Source organism: Chlamydotis macqueenii, chromosome 3 (genome assembly GCF_036417535.1).
Source record: "Chlamydotis macqueenii isolate bChlMac1 chromosome 3, bChlMac1.mat, whole genome shotgun sequence".
In the NCBI taxonomy this organism is placed as follows: domain Eukaryota; kingdom Metazoa; phylum Chordata; class Aves; order Otidiformes; family Otididae; genus Chlamydotis; species Chlamydotis macqueenii.
Window position 1 is genome coordinate 61216524 of NC_141558.1, and position 22890 is coordinate 61239413.

Consider the following 22890-nt stretch of genomic DNA (forward strand, 5'->3'; position numbering starts at 1 on the left):
TGGTTAAGATCATGATCAGTATGGAAAGAAATATGAATATGGGTCTATCTGTTACGGTATGGCGCTGTAGTTGAGCTGTAGTTGAGTTTCACACAGAAAGTGAGAGATCTGTCACCTTCAGTGACTGACAAACAGAACTAGAGCATTGAATGTTTGAATAAAAGCCAGGTACTGACTTTCAGTCAGTAAACTTAGAAAAGAGTCAAACAATTTGTTCTGAATCTTGTGTTTTACTACTGAGTACTTGACTGTTTCTGCAGGCAATCTTACCAATGCAGTAACGTGCACATACTTCAAACTCTTAATTAAATTAAAGTAGATTTAGTATTGATGTTATTAATGGAATATTTTCAAATCGGTTGTGAAAAATTCTCCTGTGTGTTTGGAATTGTCTCCTTTGGCAGGGGCTGCTGCAGGAAATGCCGTGTAGAGCTGCTTTATATCAAAATACTCCTTGTTCTTGGTAGGCTCCTCTCTAAAATTTGCCTGTAGTGGATGTTTTAAAGGAGCCTTTCTAGTCTCCTTTTGTTTCCATTGGACAAAAACTGCAGAAGATTTTTACAAACACAAGAGTATGGGCTCCATGTTGACTGGAAAACCATGGGAGATGGTTACTGTTTTGGTGAAGGCATCATGGGTGAGGACGTTGATATATTGGATCCATCTGAAATTGAGAGGAGACTGGAGCCATTTTGAAAAATAGGAGTTATTTTCAGCTTCCTAATAAGGTGAAATACATGCAACATGATTTGCTTGTAATTGGTCTTTTCCTTCTCTAACATCATGGCAAAATTTGATGAAATGCAAATGAAAATCTGTTTGAAAGTTAGAGAAGAAGGAAGGAGAGCAGGAGAGTGTAATCTGGTGGGAGGAAAAAGGGGAAATAAAGGTGAGACTGGAAAGAAAGTAAACTGAGGCTATAAACCTACATATGTGTGTGTTCTAGGAAATACCTAATGCAGAATGCAGGGAAATTCTGGGAGTTACATTTTGAGGAGTAAACGGTGGCATGGCAAGTAAGTGACACTTCAGACTAAGAGAGGAGGTATCACAGAGCAACATAAGGCGATGGGTGGAGATATGTGGGTGCAATGGCTTGTAGCTCCGGTTCCTTTCAAATGTTCTGCGAGTGCCAACAGAGCTATAGATTGTTTAACCTTAGGTGAGTAATGGTTATGTTTATGCAGGTTGGAGGTAGCATAAGGTGTAAGTGCCTGCTGGTCAAAATTTACAACAAAGATCCATAATATATTTAGGTAACGTTTTTTTTGGGGTGCCTTGTTGATAAACAAATCCAGGTTGTTTGTGTTCCTTAATTTATGTTTTTACATACTGTTACATGTTTTGTTTTCTTTTAAATGTAACACTAGCTTTGATTAGTAATATGATTATTATATATATGAAATATCCCTGGCACTTGTTTTGTTCTAAATTATGCAAAGTTGCATTTCTCCAAAGTGGATCTTTTCTGAGAATGTAGATTGTAATATAATTTTGTGGCATTATAGTTAAGGTTACCGTAGTCATTCATATGCAGAACTCTTAGAAAATAGAATTTTCCTATTGAAGATCTCAATATTTGATGAGAGTGATTACCCTATGAGAGAAGGCATAGACATAGCAGATAATTAGGGTAATGTCTGTCATTTGGCACTTTGTAGGGAGCTGCTTGTTATAAACCACTCTGTGTATTTATTTAATCTTAAAGGAATTTAATGGACCTTAGAGAGGGGACTTCATGCTGATAATTGCATAATAACCATTTTCTGCCAGACACTTAATGGCTAAGAGGTTATCATTAAATGTGTATTAAGCAGTTTTGTTCGTGTTCCCTAATTGTCTTTCTAATAAGCTCTCCCAAGGGTTATCTTTTGTTTTCTACTTAAACAACTGCCTGTATTAAACATTTTAACTTTTTTAGTGGTTTGTTCTCGTAACTTTTTTTTTTGCAGTTGAACAATTATTATGTAAGTGTGTTCCTGTTTCTGTTGGTATATTTTAGATAGCTTCCCAAAACAGTACTGGAGGTGTTGAAACATTTTATATGAAATTAGGCTTCATATAAGTCAATGGCAACTTTGCTGCAAATTTTAGTGACACCACAGTCTCAGTTAGGGTGCTTGTTTATTGCAGATTTGCCTGAGAAGTGAGGACCACAGATGTTAATTTTTTCTCTTCTTTTTAATTTAGACTGCTGAGCTGTAAATTGAAGGGAAGATAATTTCTGCTTGTGAGGGAAAAGAAAAGTGAATAACCTCCATGGAAGACTCTCAGGATCTAAGTGAACAGTCAGTAAGTACAAATATTGCTAAACTGAATGGAATAAATATAACTCTATTCAAGTTGTGTTCAAAGGGATTTTACTTCAGATTTGAGAATTATAGTAAAGTCTGCGGAAAGCTTCTGAGCTTTTAGATTCAAATCTTTTCTTAGTTCATACATGAAATGAGTAGTTTCAATCTTATTTTTTTAATCTGTTGAAGGTAAAAGGTCATAGTTATATAGGATTTTGCAGAACCAGAATTGTTGGAGGGCTAAGGGATAAAATTAAGGCACATTGGAAGAATAAATCTTAAAAACTGGCATGGTGGTATACCTTGTTCCCATAATTGTATCAAAATGTATATCCAGAGTGGTCTGCCAGTTTTGCCAAAGCAAGAGTTACCAAAAATGGAAACAAGACATTTCAGATGGTCAGACTGTGGCAGATGATGTATTTCAGTTGTTCCAGGACTCTCTTGGGTTTCAAGGGGACCATGAGAATTGGCAGTGTATCTCCCTGTCCGATGTCAAGAGGGAGATTCTCCTTGTCATGGATGATGTAGCTGGGAAAAAAAAAGGTGGACACGTCTTCTCCTTTTTCCTTTCTAATTTTTCCTTTCCTTTAAGGATGTGGTCTCCAGACTTCCTTACCACCATGCTGCAGTTCTGAGGAGGCAGTGTTCTCTGATCAAATTTAAAATTATCTGGGCTTGCCATCCCAAGCTTTGGCTTTGTTTTTAACTTCTTAATTTCTAGTGGTCACAGTACTGGCAGATTTTGCAAGTACCATGATCCCCATGAGTCTCAGCTTGGGCTCAGTGTACTAAAGATCAATAAAGGGATTTCATATTTCTATTTCTGACATACCAAAAGAGGTTATCCATGTAATAAACTATATATTTAATGTATTTTTTTTTATAGCAGAGGCTTTCATATGTAACACAATTGCAAGGAACTGAGAAGAGCTTGCACCTATTTTTAAAATGTCAGTAATTTATTTTAATAAATTTAATTTCACTTTGCTCCTGACTGGATAGCTCCTATCTGAGACTTTATCTTGGACTAGAGTTTTATTGCTGATTTAAAATGGTACAGAACTGGAAAGTCTTAACAGGGTCTTAAGTCACCATGGTGGCACTACTTGGGACAGCTGCATGTATTTATGTATTTAAACTATTCCCAACCAAAACTTTAGAGCATGTAAAAGCTACATGGCTTCATAATTTAATAAAGTTTTATAAAGGTCATAAAAGATTAAGCAGAAATTCTTCCCTCGGAGTCTGTGGAACAATTATTCTGTGCAGTGTGCGTAGTAGGGTTATTAACAGGAAGTAGACGAGCCAGTTTAGCTTAGGGCTAAGATGTGTATTCATAGTAGTTAAAATGTTTTTGCACCACTGAATGCTTAATAAACGCATCCTTTAGTAGCCATTTTACTACCTTATTGTAGTCTAATTTCTGTAGTATTTTTCATAGTTACTATATATCTTTATGCTAATATGTGAGTGCAGACTTGCCAATTACAAACTGAGGTGAAATCTGTGCCATGCTGGATGTGGAGATAGGATTTACTGTCCTTACACTATTGTTACAGTCACAGAAAACTGTGATTCGAGACAAGAGTTTATTCTTCTTACTCTTTGCTGAACAATGGCAGAACTTCAATGTAAAGGGTGGGAAGAGTCCCCTTTCATCACTCCCTTCATCCAGGTGTGCACCCAGACTAAGATCTCGCCCAGATGTTGGGCACTGTCCTGAAAAAACGAATTGTGGTGTGGAGCCCATCTGGCTAGAGAAGATGTTTAACCTTCATTTCCCCACTTCAGAAGCCTTTTCACTGTTATATCATGGTTAAACTCCTCTCACAGTCAAGTTTTAAAAAATAAAATAGTGTTTCTGGCTTATTTCTTTAAAAGCCACAGAGCAGAACTGTGGGCTAGAGATCCCAGGTAGAAGGGGGCATTCTCTAGCACAGGCTTTGGTGTTTTAAGCTCCAGGAAAATATCACATGTATATCCTACATACCTTCTGCTTGTACTGCCCTGGTGTTCTGTAGTGCTTAACGTGTTTTGCACTGGTTAGCTCTAGGCAATTTCTGCTTATCATGCGGGATTTCTGGTTCTTGACATGTTCAGGGAGCCTAGGTTCTTAATTCTGGCTTCAGGATTCCTCTCTGGGAGCTGGGTGCATAAGATTTAGATCACAGAAATTCAAAGAGCCTGAGGATCCAGCCACTGCTGCAAGCGTATTAAATTGTGTGAATAAGCATGAATGCAAGACCTGTGCTCAAACTTGTGCTGGCACCTTGCCCTGAATATTCTAGTCCTTGGTTACATGAAAGACTGCCTGTCTCTGCAACTGAGATAGGTTAGAAGGTACTTGTTGCTGGATACTATGTTTGATGGACAGTTGGGTTTTCTGAACAGAGACATTCCTTTATTGAATTCATTTCCCTGGACAGTCTGTTAAGAGCCTTTAATCCTTGGGAAAGACGACCAGGCACACTTACTTGGGTTAGTTAACAAGGTTAATTTTCAAGTTTTATTTTAAAGAAAAGAAATTATGCTAATTTCTGCAAGTAGGTCAGCCTCCTAAAGTATGACAGACTGCAGTGTAGCTTTTATTGTGTTACAGTCTTCTCCATAATTCTGGGATCCCTACTATTGTTCTAACTCAAGTTTCTGTTGTTTACTCTGTCTTACATTGTTTTGTAAGAATACAAGAAACCATTGGTTCTATGATTCCTGTCCTTAAGCTATATTGCACTGTGATATGATCACAGTTGTGAGCACTTCCACAGAATCCCTGTTGCTGTGTGAGAAATAAACTTTTCCACTTTTGTCTCAGAGCAGTGACTGCATGAGCACACGCTGTTTCAGAAATCTGAAGTGCACCCCTGTTCTCTGAGCCTCTAAAGAATTGCATTTGACTGAATTGAGCAGCTGCTGTGTTTTCTGAGAGGCCAGCTTGATTAGATGTAATATATACACCATTTATTTCATTATGTCACTAATTTATTTATTTTCCCTATTTTTATTTGTAGTAAATTCCTTGCCCCTGCTACATTTTCAGTCCTTATGCACCAAGTGAGCAGAAGTCAGTCTCCTTGTCTGCTTGTCATACTGTATAGCCTCTGTGCGGAGAAATCTGTCGTGCTTGCCTTCCTGTGCCTTCTCTCTCCCAGTCCCTGTGGCAGAGGTGGGGAATCTAGTCTTCATCTAGATTGTACAGTGATCGAAAGAGTCAGAATCAGAGTGGAGTCTGGTATACTTCAGTTTTCCTATCTTTACACACAATCACATAGGTGAATAAATGTAATTTGAAGATCAGCAGGAAAGGGATGCAAGTTCTTACCTGACACCGAGGGGAGCTGAGATCCATCAGGTGCAGCTGAGATCCAGGGAGTTCCTACAGGAATGGGCTGAGCTGGGCTGGGGCTCATCAGTGGTGCTGTACCCTCTGGGGCGGGGGTTGTGTCCTAATGAGCTCACAAGTTTCTTTTTCTTTCTCAATTCAGACGTAGAGTATGCTGGTACATCGTGCATAGGAAGGAAATTTGTTTATGAGTATTCTGAAAGAAATAGAAGAAAATAGTAGCACATGCATTTCACAGACAGAAGAAAATAACCAGACAGTTCTTTTTATATTCTGGTGTGATGTCTGTCACCATGTGCAGGCTGCTACTTATCAAGTAAAAGAATACTTAAAGCCACATGAATTGGTTTTACGCAGATGGATGTAGCTTGGTAACAATGTAGTTTTAATAACTGTAATTGTCATAGATTTTATACAAACTAAATTTTTTAAAAGTACAAGATCTAATGAAACACATTAGATTTTATATTACTATTCTTGCTATCGTGCAAAATAAATATGCTGATTTTTACTAAATTCTAACTGGAAATACTTTTTGGAAAGATGCATGTTAAAGATTCTTCTATTTAGTTTTGGAATGAGAGAGAAGGAAACTTTACAGATCTTGTATTCATGAAGAATCTAGCAATCAGGAGATAAAAGATTTTTAAGATGGCCTTTGGAGGTGGTTAGTAAAATTATAGATGTTTAACACCTAAGTAGTCCTCTGTTGTGCCTTGGTATAGCAAACAAATGTAGGATTTTGAGAACTACAGAAGTTTTACACTCTTTATTTTGTCTTCTTCTAGTCATTATTTGCTATTCAATCCGCATTAGTAAAAGAAAAATAATTTGGCTGCTAACTCGCTAGTTTAGGATTTCAAAGGGTCTTATTAGAAACTGGTGTAATTTCATCCCCTGGCCCTTTTATATAACAGCATGCATATTTAGATTACTTCATTTTACCCTAGAATTAAACAATAGGTTGCAGTGCTGTAGGACAGGACACTAGCAGATGTGAGCCTCAACCTGAATAGACAGGTTTTCATTTTTGTGACGACTGGACAATCATCCCCATTGTGCCCTGGGTAAGTTATTTGTTTTTCATCAGATTGTACAGACTGTCGTATCTGTTACTTGCATTTATCCCCCTGCTTGCAGCTGGACAATCCCTGGCAACCTTTTCGGACAGTGTTGCTTCCCCATTTTTGTTTTGTTTTAACATATGAAGGTGTCAGATGTGATCCCCTTGCAGATCAGTTTTCAGCTGTAGCTACTTCTCTGTCGCACGAGCCCCGTGCCTGCAGCATTTAGTTTTCCCCCATCCAGAAAAAAAAAAACCTCTTCTACTGAGTTTTAAATGTCCGTCATACTTTAGAAGACTGTTCTGTATCGCGGCATAGCACCCTGTGGTTCTTATCTCTGCGATATCAGTATTTACAGGGCTTGGAATGTTACAGGCAATTCATCTTGTCAGATTAGCGGTGTTGCTTGAAGGAGACCTCTGGAAGTTACCTAGGCTAGTTTCTGGTCGTGAAACGCTGGCAGTGTGCACAAACATTTCACTGTTATGAAAGCAATGAACTATATTAAATATCAGTAAGCAAGTATGTTCTGAGGAAATTATGGGTTTAGCATGCAAAGAAATAGTTGTCTTAATGAGTGATTATTTGCTTTTAACTAAAAACAATCATTGAAGAAAAATGCCATAACTTGAATTCAGTTGAAGTGAAAGAAAATCAGTATGTCTTTTCCAAGGTGTATTTGAAAGCATTTTTGGGAGCTGCTCAGGTATTTTATTATCCCCTTTCTATAGACATAGAATTTGGCACAGAGAGATGACTTACCATAGATAATCCAAAATTATCACCCACTTTGAATTACAGTGGATCAAGAACAAAGTGTGAAACCATAAATCCTTGTCTGTAATCTAATAGGAAAGTCTTGGAAATTGACAGGGCTGAATCTTTCACATTCCATCAAATTTGAGTAGAAACATCACTGTTGTCCCTCTGCTGCAACACCTTTACATACGGCATAACAACCTCTGTGAACACATAAATACTGATTTTCTAATTACTTTGCCCTCTGTCACTGAAGCATTCTGTCCTTTTTATGCCGTAATCCACCAGTGATAAATCTGAAGGTGCTTTTTCCAAACTGCTTTAGTGGTTGTGTACGTGTTTTATTTTTCCCATTTACCAAATGGGACAGACCAAATGAGACAAAACTCAGAGGCAGATAATGCATTTTGACACGCAGAATAAACTGAGCTGATTCGTGTTTCCTGTGAATTGTGTATCATTGGAGAAAAACAGTTTGGCATTGGTCAAAGATACAAATGTTCACTGTTGATAGACACATAACAGAAATGTGCATTTCTTTCTAAGTTAATGAATATTATAATTTGAAAGCACTTTTCTTTAAAAGCTAAATGAACAATCTTTTAAAAACATATCCAAAAAAGTGAGACAGAATAACATTCATGGCTTGTAATCTTGCAAGATGGAGTGAGAAGAGGGGTTGGCAAATAAACAGAAACGTTCCTGTTGTTGGCACTGTCACACCTCCTCTGGTTCAGCTCTCCACCTGTCTCCTGGAAGATGTTACTTGGTCAGGATCAGAGGTTTAAATGGAAATTGTATGGGCTGTGTTTAATACAAGGAAAACCAATAAAAGAAATATGTTCTGTTGTCACATACTGTCCTTGGAGCCCTGACAAGGACTGACACGTAACTACTGTACAGCTTGTTATGACTGGTATTCCTGGCTCCAGAGAGGCTCCAAACTGGAATTTTAGAGATGAAACCACTTGGGAAAATGGTTACTTTCATAAGCTACGTGAACTTCCCTCAAGGTAAATCCCATCCTCTGCACATAGGGTTCTAAGGTTCCTGGAGGATGGAATTCTGTATTAACAGTGACATTATAGCTCTGATGCTATAGGGATATCAGAGGTGACTTCTATTATATTATAATAGATATTATATATAATACATGTAATATATATAATAGATAATACCACTTTAAAAAAAAAAAAAAAGAAAGAACTTGCCATTACAAAAACTTATTTTCAAGACCTGAAAACTGGGCCAACTTAGACCTTCTTTGGAGCTTCAGCAAGGATTTATTCACCTAAGAAAAGGTTTGTATATATGCATGTATATATAAGATTTGGGACATATGAGCCAGACTAATAAAAGGTATTACCTCTTCCTATAAATGGAACTTCTTTATGTGAAATCATCAGAATCTGACAGACACATTTCAAGCTCCGCAGATGGATTTTGCTTGTAAGATATGATATTTGTTCAAGCATTTAAAATGCCAAATTTATAAATAGTATACTTTTAATTTATTTTAATATTGTATTTTAAGTTAGAATTACTCACAACATTTCCAAGGATGTCCATGTCAGTCTTATTTGTGAATGCAAAATTAAAATATAATAATTTCCTTAGTACAATGATTGTACATCAGCTTAGACTTCTGATTTTCACAGTATCTGGGTGATGTTAACATGTCCAGAAATACTTTCTGCTTTGGTAGAAAAGAGTCAGAGTTTTGTAATGCACACAGAATATTTGACAATATGACAGTGAATCAATCTTCTCTAGCCTTTTCATTTTGTAAGGCTGAAGGCTTAGAGCTTTCATGTCTATTAAATAACTATGTCTACATTTTCACATGAAAAGTATGGATTACACTGAATATATATTTGGTTTATTCTCATTTGATTATTGTAAAAAGTCCAGATGCAGCAGCGTGCTGAAGAATGTGTGAGACTTAGGGGATGTGATTAAGCCCACTGAAATCTATGGGATTTCTCATGTGCTTTAAGTTAGGCGTGTGCTTAAATACTTTTCTGGAAAGGACTTGGAAATACAGTACAAAATAAAAGCAATAATTTCAGAAATACTTTATTAGCAAATACTTCTGAATGATTTGTGGCTATGGCTAATATTTGTTCAGCATCATGTAACAGTCATGGTTTCTTTCTTCTCCCTGTAGTAACTTTTCTCTGAGCTCTACCTCAGTATCTGAGTGGTTAACTTGCAAGTCAATTCCTATTAAAAAAGAGAAGAATGACAGGGAGAAGTGTTACATTTTTTAATAATAAAATGACACTAGATGAAGAATCTAATTTAATCTTTTATAAAGTATGTCTTAAAGACATTGAGCACATGCAGATCCATTAAACCACAGTCATATCCTTGTCTTCTTTTGTATTAGGTTAAATCTTTAGCAACTTAAAGGAGGAAAAGTTAATAATGTTGAAATGTTATGGCTGCAGTGAATGGAAATAGTTTTGCCATAATATAACTTAAGGCAGAACTTGTCCCAGAGGATCTCATTGAAGAAACAATGCAAAACTCATGTTGCTTATTTTATTGTTTATTAATTAATAAAATAATTTGCTTTAAGATTGGTTCATCCTGCATGCTCCTGAAAGCAACAGATGATGACAGGTGAGAGTATTGTTGCTGTTGAGTGCTTTGCAGCATGTCAGCACTTGGACTTCAGCAGTGATCGAGCTTTAGTCCAAACACCAACACAAACATGAAGCAGCATTGTAGCTTAGAGACAAGAGTTTTGTGTTGGAGTATTATTCTTACAAAGGCAACTTCTAGGTAAGAAATTAAGTTTATTTCAGCCAAGACCAGAGCTGACTGAACAAGTCTTTTCTTAAATATGCAAGAGACTTGGTCTATCATCTCTTTCTTTGTGTATTTATGTTAAGTGCATCTTGACACTATTTTCATGATATTTAAGGCAAAACTAGACCAGCATGTTGTTGAACAGAGCTACTAATAAGCTGAGTGTTTGCCATTTGTCAACTAACAGGGCTGAGAAATGCTCTGAAAAGTTATATAGTCCTGTAGTGTTTAAGAACTCGTACCTGAAATTAAAGTTTTTTTTTTTCAGAAAATTTACTTACCCTGGAAAACATAGGCCTCCTGTAATAAAATTCTTGTGTTTCAGTAGAATCAAGAGATTTTCCCATTTTCCAGGTTCATTGCCCAAAGGGAAAAAAAACAAAGAAGAAGAGAAAATAAGGAGAGGGGGCAAGTCTGGTGGTTTGTACAGGTGCCTTTGGATAAGCCTGAGTCTCAAATGTAGTAGGACCTGCTGGCTGACACAAGTGTCTTCTTTTGCTGACACCAGTGGGTGATAAAGCTGTATCTGGGCAATAGGCAGAGAAGATACTTCTTTCTGTGACTGATATAAATTCTAATATGAAAAGTTCGACGTGCTTTCCGTGAAAGAAAAAGCTGTATACAGAGATCTGAATAATCTTGTGGTCAGATGTTCCTTATAATATGAATTGTCACTCGTGTGCACTGGAAAAAAATAAAATCTTTACAGTAAACAGCACCATTACAATAATAGTTTTAAAATTGTTTATCAGGAATATAGACAGCAGTGTAACAAGGCCTGACATATTATGCTACTATATATGTATTACCAGTGTAATACTTTTAGTATGCTTGGTATGCTGTGTGGCTTTCTTGACTAATTTCTGAAAAAAGTTTATAATATACTGCTTTCCAGTGCCAACTGACATGCTTTTTTAATGCTAACAGAGAATATGTGAGGGGTTTACTTTTTTTCCCAGTGAGAACATCTGCTGAAGTTAGAATTTGCTAGCATCACAAGACAATCTGCTACGAAACAGATTTCAAAGTGAGGACTGAACACAATGTTTTTATTCTTGGAATCCTTCAGGCAGCCTGCTCCAACTCATTGCTAAGCTCCAGTGTATGCAGGTTGGCATTTTCATTTGTATTTTCAGAATGCTCTTTGCTCTACATCCCACTAGCAGGTAAGGTACAGGGAAGGTATTTGGGAGAGTGTCTCTGATTCAGAGGACCTGGAAGAAAGGTACCTTTTGATCCCTGATGCTTCTTTGTTTCCTTCTCTAGTTCTGCCTTCCATCCTCAGCTCCTACATGCTCAGCCTGGAAAATACTGGACATAGAATTTTCAAGGCATATATGATATAATTTGATGAGGTAGTATGGAGGTGAAATGTTAAGACTGAATCTTAAGTTAAATATGGAGGAATGACTGTCAACTGATCCTGCTTTTTGCTTTTTAGGATTTTTCTTTTTTTTTTTTTTGTAGTGGAAGCAGTGACTAATGGGATTTCTATCGTGAAAAAAATCTTTTACAGTGCAAATCTTTAGTTGGACCTGATTCTGTGAAACCATGTTTGGCTTTAACTTTTTAGTCTTTGATTCTGGGCCGCATGACATTTTTATGTGATTCAGTCAAACTATACAAGGGAAGGGGCTAAAGCAAACCTCACTTATTTCTGAAATGAAAAAGAATGGTTTTCTGATTTCAGTTAGCAATGCTGTTAAAAAATATAGGTTTTCAGGTCATGCAGTCACCATCCCTGTGTGGACTCCTCATGCCTTCATAGTGAAATGCATTGGGGTGCCACCTGAGCGTATTTGAGATTTACATCGTAAACACCCACAGCTTGGGTACCTCATGTTGCTGGACGCAGCAGTGTAGATACTGAATTCCTTGTTTTAAAAAAGTCAAACTATGATTGCAGTTCAGAAACAATTTTTAGGAATTCTTTTTACAGACTCTGAGTAAATAGGATTTGTGCATTCATCAGCCCAGTTAGGATTAAGTGTGAGAAAGAACTTGTTCACTAAATGGTGGTTCTCATAGTGGCTCTTGAGCGGTTGGAAACACCTCTACTTGCTCTTTTTTCCACCCATTCTTACTGTACTGTTAAAATTCTTCCAGTAGCCTGTGCCTTGAGTGCAGCACGTTGCTTGTCAGAAGTTCAGGCGTTTGCTTGGGTAGAACGGGTTGTCATTTGCTCTCCTCCTTTTTAGCTTGTTTTATTTCAGATATGAAGTAAACTTGATAGTATGACAAATTTTTAAACAATGAAATTAATATAGTTCTGCAATCAAATCTGTGGAGTATTTCTATAATTTCAGTGGGTTTTACCATGAGTGAGCAATGTGTTCTATACTTATCAGTTATCTTGTTATCCTGTGTTTTACATCAACCACTATTAATTGTATTTATTTGAACAGCCTGGCAGATAGTGGCGTTGAGGGACCCTGGCCCATTTTGGGCATCTGAACTTCACTTGCTTACCTCCTGGTTGCCGTGGGCCGTTCCAGGATGCTTTTATTTCAGGAACCAGATTCACTCAGCCTTCACTGCGTTGGACACAGGAGTCACTGTTCTCAGGGAAGTACAACAGATAGCCAGGGTGAATGCCCTGTATTGTCAGTCAGATCCTGTATGCAGGGGTCTAACTGTTCAGGAGCTTGAATCCAATCACAGTTTCTCTTTATAAACATTTAATCAGTTTCTTGTACGCTGAGTCATATATTGAGCTGCTGGTTATCATTTTCCATTTTGTATCTAGTATTTACTTTTCAAGTGTTTAATTACCCAGGCTAAGCTCAAGCACCAGTCATTAGCACATTCACATGTTCAGCTTATGCTAAATAATCTTAAGAAGAGCTGTGTTTGTTTATTTCTTTCTCTGCACATTCTCTTCCATGTAGTTGTAGTGGTTCTTGCAGTGGTGCTAGAGCTTTGATGAGCTACGACCATCCGGCCATCCTGCTCTTTATCCTGTTATCTAACTGCTTGTCTGTCATGTTCTCAAATTCATTGCTCAAGTTAAATAGCTTTGATAATGAATTTTCATGGATTTTTAGTACTTCATTCTAAAAGTAAGGATTAAACTGTAGCCTCTGTAATGTGGCACCTGTATCTAGAAGAGTCATAAAAATCAAACTAATTTTATCCCTTTTTCTCATAGCTTTGAAGGTGTAAAGGGCCTCATATCATCAGTTTATTATTCAAATGGAATGCATTTACATGTTTATTCAATAAATGCAGTAAATGGCAATTTAAACCATACTCTTCAGGCCATCACAAGTGAAAATCATAGGCTTCCAAGGAGTTGATACCATACTGAGTTTTGTGTTTGACTTGCTTTTGAGTCAAGGAATTCAGAGTTTAATTGAAGGAATTTTTTTTTTTCATTTTTCTTGCAAAATGCTGAATTTAATTTAGAGATAACTGCAAAATGAAATTGGCAGTAGCAGAAATATTCTTTGTAGGACCAAGGGCAGTTATGTGATGCATCATTGTTTGATCGTTCATAAACTCTTCAGCTCCTTCTTGTTAGTGCTAGAGTCCAGTAGTACTTAATTTTGACAAAAGAAAACATATACTGGTAAGATTTCCCTGAGGAGTTAACATTGGCCTGAACTTTCTATTTTAATTTAAACAAAGTAGAATTAGCTAAAATTTTGAGAACCTTATCCTGAACTATTTACTGAAAATCTCCTAAGGTCATGTAATTTAAACTGTATTTTAGAATATGCCTGTAGTAGCAGAGGTATTGCAATAATAATGGTACACTTCAGCTGCTCTTCTGATGCTTTGGATGTCTTCTGTTTTGGACATTAACCTTATAAAGAGTTCTGTTGAAAGTCCTGGTGTTGAGCTGTGATCAGTAAGACTCTGAATAAATGCCTAACAGGATATCCTGCCAAATATAGTCAGGTTTGAAGAAGTGACTTCTTTGTCTTCAGTTGATAGGTTTGGAAGGTCTGCAGACCTACTTTATATTTTTATCTAAATGCCTGTATATTGATAAAAGAAGACTTAGAATTATTTAGAATATCGGCATTTTACACATTCTGTAGCCACACAGCTATAGTTAATCTGCTGATGTCTCTTTTTTATGTCTACGAAAATTGAATATGTATATAGAGCCTGATCTCAACATAATTATTTCTGCAACATGCAGTTATAAAATTCAAGAGTTGTGGAAGGCCTACTAGCAGGGTGTCAAGCAGACCTACAGTGTAAAGAACTTATGTGAGCACTTAAAAAAGACAGGAGAAAAAGAAGTATGTTTAGATCATATTAATTGCTACTTTCATCTTCTGTGGTGTATGGGAAATTGTATATTTTGTTAGACAAGGAAATCTTGGTGTGGTCTACATGCTAAAATACATAATGATAAAAAGCAGACTATAATGAACAGGGAGCTTGTACTACATGTTACTTCATGGATGAATGAACTTCTCATGTTTATGAAGAGCCAACTGTGTATCAAAAAGCCCTCTGTAAAATTTTACGTCTAAGTGTACTTCCATTTGAAACTGATCTTGCAGTAATAGTAAGTGCTGCGGATATGACGTGACTGTGGATCTGCAAATCATGCTGCAAAATTCACCCAGTTTACTTGTAAGAGTGTGGAGCTAACGAATAACTGTAATTATCCCAGGGGCAGTGCTTTATTCTTTGATGTCTGGGTTCACTTAACATGACGTGCATTGAAGAGGAAAGATGCCAGCTGGTTGTAAAAGGGCTGGAGCGTGGCTTCTTTAATCATCAGTTGCAGAAACCCATCTGGCATGTCCTAAGAGCAGGAGCTGACCCACTAACTGTCCTCCTCTGATTTCCAGCAGTCTCAAGGGACGCTCTTGAGGCCTTTAGTGAATATGGGATGCAGTGTCTAACCAGGAGCTGTGCAGTATGTCAGAACATCTGAAATTTTCAGCTGAGTGCTTTGCAGTGCTCAAAAATTATAATTGCTGCTAGCATTGTTTCAGAAAAAGATGAGAGAATATCAACATTCACAATCCAGTCTAACCAAGAGTGTATTTTAAAAAACATTATCCATAATGACTACACCATAAAAACCAGGAAAAGGGAAAAAAAAAAAAAGAAAGAAAGAAAAAAAAATGACACAACTGACAAACTCCACTGGAAAGCTCCCCTTTATTATTCTATGGATGTGGACATTTACCTTTTTGGAGTTTGTAACTTTATTGCCATTAGTAGTAGCCAGTACCCTTCCAGCAGACTTTCTTTGTCTTCTTCCACTTGAGCCAGAAGAAAATACAGTAAAGTTTATTTTTCCTCATGAGTAATAGTTTAAGCTATTGTTCAAATGAAGAGATTCAGTTTGTGAGTTTTGGCTGTGCATGGTTTCCTCTCTATGTCTACGCAGCACGACTTACCTGGCCCCTTGGCCTGGAAGGATTTAACTGGAGCCATCACTGCCTAAGCACTGTAATTTTAAAATTCTCTCTAGGCAGGGCTGTCCTGTCAGTCTGAGCTAAAATGGAAAACATCAACAAGGTTGTTTATTTTGCTGAAATAATATGGCAACTTTGAATGGCTGTAACTTTTTCTCACCTCTTTAGTAGCAAGGCTCTAGTAGCAACAGCACATGTTAACTCTTCTAAAGAGAAGGATTGCAGTGGAAAGATCAGAAACAGTGTCTGAAGTGCAGAAGAATGACACTAACATTGACAGGTTTATGTAGAGTATTTTTGTGAACATGCAGGAGGTGTGTTAAGTGTTGTCCATGCTCCCATTTGTGTATGACAAATATTCTATACACTGTGCTGTTGAGACACAATGTTGTTTCTTGATTAATTACATTCAGACATAGAACATGGCTAAGTTACACAGGTGGAAGGTGAACCTTTTTCTCAATTTTTTTAACATGTACTACTCATACCATCTGTAATGCCTAGCTGAATTCTTTTTGAAAGATTTACATTTTCCCTTTGGAAATTTTCAATGGAAAGTATAAATAGGATTATATATGTTATATGTGAGTTTCTTGCAAGTTTTTGATGCTGAAAGAGAGCAAAAGATGAAAAATAGTATCCATGAGAGAAAAGAGTAACCAAATGTGTAAATTTCGACTGTGAGGATACTTTGACCGAGTACATACAGTAATGTAGAAATGGGAAATGCAGCACGGCTGCCCACTGGGGTGAAAAATACAGTCAAAATGTTCAGACATGGCTCTGTGGCTGTTGGTTTCGCTAAGCAACAGTGTTTAGTTTTCATGTTTTATACTCTTAAATGCTGCTGCTGTAACAAAACATCAAAGTGCCATGAATGAGTACTACTTGAAAAATGAAATAAATGTTGTCTAGGGGAGCTCCATCCTCTGATGTTTGGAGCTAACCTGGTCTGTTCCCAGTAATCACCCGTCCTTTACTACTGTTTTCTAGGCGAGAATGGTAGAATCAGTCCCTGCTATTCTGCTACTGCTCAGTGGTGGCTTTTGAGCATAACATTAACAAAAAACTATCTCATACAATCAGACCATTATAAAAGTCTTGAAGTTTGCTAGGGGCACAGATGTATTAGATTTTACAGGGAATATCTCCAGCTGCTTTATTTTAAATTTTTTCTTCTGTGCTTGCTTGTAGTTTACAAGAATCTTCTCTCTCAGAGGAATGTAAATAGTTTCTCTTGAAATTTGGGTTTGGAAAATGGTCTTTAGCAGATGCCACAGTACAAAGTAGGCAGCACAAGTTTGTGTGTAGATCTGTCCATAAGAATAAGATTTTTATGATGGTGATGAAGATCTGTGGAGGAATCTTGGATCTGTTACGACTACTACTACAGAGGTGAGACATTTGCATTTGGCTACATAAAGAGGTCACTGTTATGTGAAGACCAAAAACATGTTTCTGCCATTGTCTTCCATTTCTTGGTCTACCATAAGCTCAGTTCAGCTGGAGGAAAAGACTAAGCTGTCTTCTTGTCTATAAATGTTAGTAATGTCACCTGTTAAGTTTGCATGTGCAACTTTTCTCCTTTCCCAGAAGAAAATGCCTACATTTATATTGGAGAAACTCAATGAGTGAATTTCCCAAAGGCCAAACTCAGCTATACTTTTCAGTTTGACATCCATAAGCTCCACTGGAACTTGGCTTCATTCCCAGGCCTTCCCGTTTGACATCATATCATACATACTGTGAGGTTATAATGCCCTGTGAGTCATAAACTTAATGATGTCAGATTAAAAGGGGGAAATGGAGAAAAGATTCATCTTAGAAATAAAGAAAAACTATAGCTGCTTTCCAAATGGAAAGAAAATGATGGAATAAATCATTCTGTCATTTCTGGAGCTGACAAGAGTATTCTGCATTAATAAAATGTGAATACTTAAAGTGCAATAAACTGTAATAAAGGTATGGCACAGTGTGTATTATTTGGCACTGTGTTCCACTGAAAGGATACATAACTGGGTAGATGCTGTGTGGGCTTGTAAGCATCCTTCAGCTTTTTTGTGCTTGTTGTACTTCTCATAGTTGCTTGAAGGAAGCTATTAATTATGCATTATTTTAATGGCAGAATGTACTAGAACACAGGAGATAACTGTGCTTGCTCTACCCGCTACTCGCACAAGTCACATGTAAAAAAGGAGACATGCCTTATAGCGTAAGTGTAAATCACCATGGCACAATTAGCACTCAAGAGTTCTGTTTGGGCCCCTCACTACAAGAAAGACATTGAGGTGCTGGAGCGCATCCAAAGAAGAGCAACGAAGCTGGTGAGGGATCTAGAGCACAAATCTTCTGAGGAGCAGCTGAAGAAATTGGGGTTGTTTAGTCTGAAGAAGAGGCTCAGAGGAGACCTTATCACTGTCTACAACTACCTGAAAGGAGGTTGTAGGGAGATGAGTGTCAGTCTCTTCTCCCAAGTAACAAGTGATAGGACAAAAGAAAATGGCCTCAAGTTGCACCAGAGGAGGTTTAGATTGGATATTAGGAAAAATGTCTTCACTGAAAGGATTGTCAAGCACTGAAACAGGCTGCCCAGGGAAGTGGTTAAGTCACTATCCCTGGAGGTATTTTAAAGATGTGTAGATCTGGCACGTAGGGACCTGGTTTAGTGATGGAGCTGGCAGTGTTAGGTTTATGGTTGGACTCGATGATCTTAAGGGTCTTTTTCAACCTGAATGATTCTGTTCTATTCTATTCTAAAGCTGTTGTAGGTGATATAATAAGAAAGCATGGGAAATACTACATCTGCTCCAGCCAACCATCTTTCTGTCCCTATCTACCTTAAGAGAATAGAATAAAGTCATCTATGTAGAAGAAAAAATTGAATTTCTTTAGCAATGTATTTAGGCTAGTGGGGATGCTGTGTTGAAGTGGTCTTTTGTTTTTGTTTTTTTTTTTTTTTCATTCAATACAAGATCACTTTGCTTGAAATGTATTTGAGTAAATCTTTTGGGAGAAGGCAAAAATTTTTGCAGAATATAGTTTATGGTGAATAGGGTTCATCAGTAGTCTTACTGTACTCCTGCATATCCTGGATCCTGTCTCCAGTCGGTACATTTTGAAAAACATCCAACATCTGTCTTGCTACCAAGAAATTTATAGTATAATTCTAGTAGATCATGACATCCATTTTCTGCCATCATAAAGAATCAAATCCTTAAATTTTGACAACATTTAGATACTCTAAAGACTTGCATTTTATTCAAATGTACAGTCCTTTCTTTTTATAATTATGGATAAATGACTATATCTTTACTTGTATTGAATATGAACAAAACAAACATTTATAGTTAGCAGAAGATGCGTATTAAGTGGGAAGCATAACTATTATTATGCCAGCAGAGGTCTTCTAGTTGTGACAACAGTGACTGTCATTACGTATATAACTGACTGTATATTATGAACTATTTTATACTGACTAATAAGGTATTGTACATTCTAAATCATTAAACTTCTAGAATTTAAAACTATCCTACTTATTATGCGGTGCATAAAATTTGAAATGGTTTTGTGGTTTTAGAAATAAATATTATATACAATTTTCTACCATCAGTTAAAGACCTCCCTCATTCATATGACACTAGACTTTTGAATAGTTGTATTCATCTTTATTAAAATGTTAATACTGCATATATTGAATAGCAGACTAAGTGCCTAGGACCAGTATTACTTTTTGGCTTAAGAGTTATTGCTTCCCTGGGACATCAGTAATTTACAAACTCTCTTTAAAGGAAAGAAATCATAGATTAAAATTAGGACCACCAGTTTTACAGCAAATCCTGCCCTTTCTTGGAGTAGTCTGCTCCAATTACATGTGACTTAACATTGTTTGCTTGTATGCAAGGGAAGAGCTGTTGTGATGATTAAAAACTCCCGGCATCATATGAAGAAATACACTTTTCACACTTACTGTCAGTGTAAATATTTTAATGTATAAAATTCAGTGGAAATTATTTGAAGATACTGTTTTTATGAATTAGTTTAAATACTTGTTACATCTCCAGCCAGAAAGTCACTGTTTAAATACTGAAATATGTTAATATTTTAAATATTTAATTTTGATAAGCCAGCAAACATCTGCTAATTTAGCAGAAAAATCTTGGCTCCTAAAACAGCAGTAAACAAAGAAACAAAATACATGGTAACCAAAACAAACCCTACAGACTGTAATATGCAGTGGGATTAACAGGTGTATGCACCTTATGTGCCAGTGTTTTGTAGCTCATATTGGAAGTGTTTGTCACTTGAGCAAATTCAGTCTAATGATGAGAGAAAATCTGACAAATTTTTGGAGATTTGATCACCCTTGTTTGAGTTGTAATGGGAGGGGGTGTGTGTGCCCAGCACATATGTGTAAATTCCTGCTATGTATGTTTATCAGCTATTAACAGAAAATGATATGATGGGGGAGTTATAGAGAATTATGAAGGAAAAATATAATCCAATCCAGCTAATCTTGTAGAGTGTTTGTAATTAGTATGGCTATAGGAGGTGCTGGGTTTTGAGGGCTGCATAAAGAAACAGCTGATGATTGCTGCGTGATGAAAAGTAAAGCCTTCAGAAACTGTTAAGTCAGTCAATGGTAGCAAATGCATTAATTGATATACAGAATTTGCAGCCCTCTGCTATTTCTGTCCTACTTATTTGTCATGTTGCTGCAACTTGAGAAGAACCTTGCTTCCCTCTCTGAAATACTTCTGCAGCCCTGTTAGTATGCTCAGGTTATATACAGCTGAGGGGTTGAGCTGACCAGCAGGTTCTCAATTTTTGAATGCTGCCTGTTCAAAAACTGTTCCTTTGGTTTAATTGCATGAGGTTATGTTTTAGTATGTGTAAATAGAAAAAAAAATATCTCTTTACCCCAGCTGTTTGAGCTTTCAAGATTATTTCACAGAGCTATGTTTAATAAGTCTGTAATTGAATTATACAGAAAAAAAACCTCTGCATTTTGACAGAATGGCTGATTTCAAAATACGTTAGTATTGTTGTGAGAGTTTGTGTACCTCCTGGTTTGTTAAATCCCAAGCATAGAGTGGCCAGTACTTCCTAAAGTTTCTGCTGATTTCCAGTGTTAATAAAAATTGCCAAGGAATGAAACTGCAGCTTTTTATTTCCTTTTCCTATATTAAAATTATAGTTATCTTGCAGTTAAGGAGATTCCAAATCTAGCATTTATCTCTTTGATCAAAGCTCTTATGGGCAGCAGAGTATTTTTAAACTTTGTGGTTCTCAGTGTAATATTCTGAATGGTTCTGCTATTATAGACTTTTTCGGCTTAGTATTATTTTTAAGCAATAGAAAATCAACATGAAATAGGGGAAAAAAGTAACCTTTTTTTTAGCAAAACAGTTACTTGAAACTAAATGAAGGGTCTGGTATTCCCATACATACGCGTAATTACCGTTCTTAGACTTGGTTTTCTCCAGTGCAGACCACAGGGTTTTCCTGCTGGCTGCTAATCACATGCAGATATGACAGCATATCAAAACTCAGCATTTTTTAGACCTTGCCAGTGGCTCTTAATCCATCTGGCCCACGTGTGCCCTCCGTCAGCTTCCTGCCTTGCTCAAAGCAGCCGCTCGGCAACGTTGCTTGCTGGTGGCCACCTTCTTTTTCAGCTTTGGATTTTTCATAGAGTACCATTGAATGGAAGAGAAAATACAAAATTTTTGCTCTGCAGTGCTACTAGTGACAAAGAAATGACCTTCCTACAGTCATCTTTCCTGTGTGTGATGAACATATATGGAGTTCTTTCCAGCCCTGCTCCCTGCTTTTCCTGACTCTAACTAGGTTAGAGCAGCTCCAAACCACTGTGGTGACCAGCTCTTTGGCCACCTGCCATTTATCCCCATTGTATCAATATGCTCAAAGCTGCCCATCTGCTGGAAAATAAAATAACGCAAAAAAAAAAAAAAAAAAAAAAAGGTACTCTGCACCTTTTGCAGTACTTTTTGCAGTGGACTAGGCATGGAAGATACAGAGTGGGTCCCAGGATATGGTTATACTTGGTTCTCCTCTCGGCCGTGCTGCATTTTACCGGGGAGTATGCTCAGCTGTGCTATGTTTTAAGCAGTGCATCATATCTTAAAAACACAAAAGTACATAAATGAAAGCTTATGTGATGGAGCTAAGTTCTCGGTTACTTTTAGTCATGCGTTTTATGTCTGTTATACCCATTTCCTATGGTACCATGGACCTGATTCAGAAAAGCATATAAGCATGTGCTTAATTAAGTGCTTTCCTGAATAGGTATGCTTTTCTGAATTGGGGCCCATAAGAGTAACTGGCATGTGGGCTGTAATCTCCCACCTGGGACATTCTGGGGGTGGATATTAGAAGACAAACTAGGTTTTTTCTGCTATTCCTGCTTTCTGGAAGTATCCTACTGCTCTATGTTGTTTCAGTTTTTGATAAGGTGCATTCATCTGTGAGCTGAATCAGGCTTTATATTTATGATATTCATCCCTTAAATCCCTTTGTTTTGAAGAAACACACATTGTAATTGATAGAAAATGTATTTGCATTTCATGTTAGAAAGCTAGATGGCATGGCAGCTGTTAAAGAAATTAAAGAAAGCCGCCTTCTCAATCTGGAAATCACCTTTGTACTCTTTGTTTTTGATATTCAGTGGGGTTTAATTTTTATTTTTACAACAAAATTAATTTAGTTATTTTGAAGATCATGTGATCGACTGCCCAAAGTGTGTTCTTTGGCACAGACCCAGATTCCTGTTCTCTTTTGGATGTCTTACAGCTGCAATAAATTTGATTTCACCCTTGATAATTTCTATAATGTGTAGTAATAATGTATTGCTGATTTAGTGTTGTTGCCTTTTTACTAAGGAAAAAAAAGGTCACAAATCACAAAATAAAAAATTTTATTATATTTACTGCACCTAAGTAATTGTATATACATAAAATTCAAATACATTTCAGGATGTGTTTGGTGTCTAGTTTTGGGAGGTTATTTAAATAACATAAACTCTGCAGTTTGCATGTTATTTGTCACTTCTGAGAATTCTGGTAGGTTCCAGTGTTTCCTTTGAGGTCTCTGTTGAGTATTTAATAGAAAAAATGCACAAGAATCAAGAAGCTGTGTCTCTAAATTCATGAAGCACAAAATATTCTTAGTACTTGGCAGTGTAATAAAATATTATGCATATATATGCATAT

General features: G+C 36.9%; 1 protein-coding gene across 7 annotated transcripts in view; it reads left to right on the top strand.

Annotated features, from left to right (window-relative positions):
• Positions 1–22890, top strand: part of EYA4 (EYA transcriptional coactivator and phosphatase 4) — a 159927-nt gene that overhangs the window by 16471 nt on the left and 120566 nt on the right. For all 7 annotated transcript variants that reach the window (XM_086744731.1, XM_086744732.1, XM_086744730.1 and 4 more), the window contains exon 2: positions 2191–2292. In XM_086744731.1, coding sequence (XP_086600857.1) covers positions 2260–2292 — 33 coding nt within the window. In that variant the 5' untranslated portion in view covers positions 2191–2259. The remainder of the gene's footprint in view (positions 1–2190; positions 2293–22890) is intronic.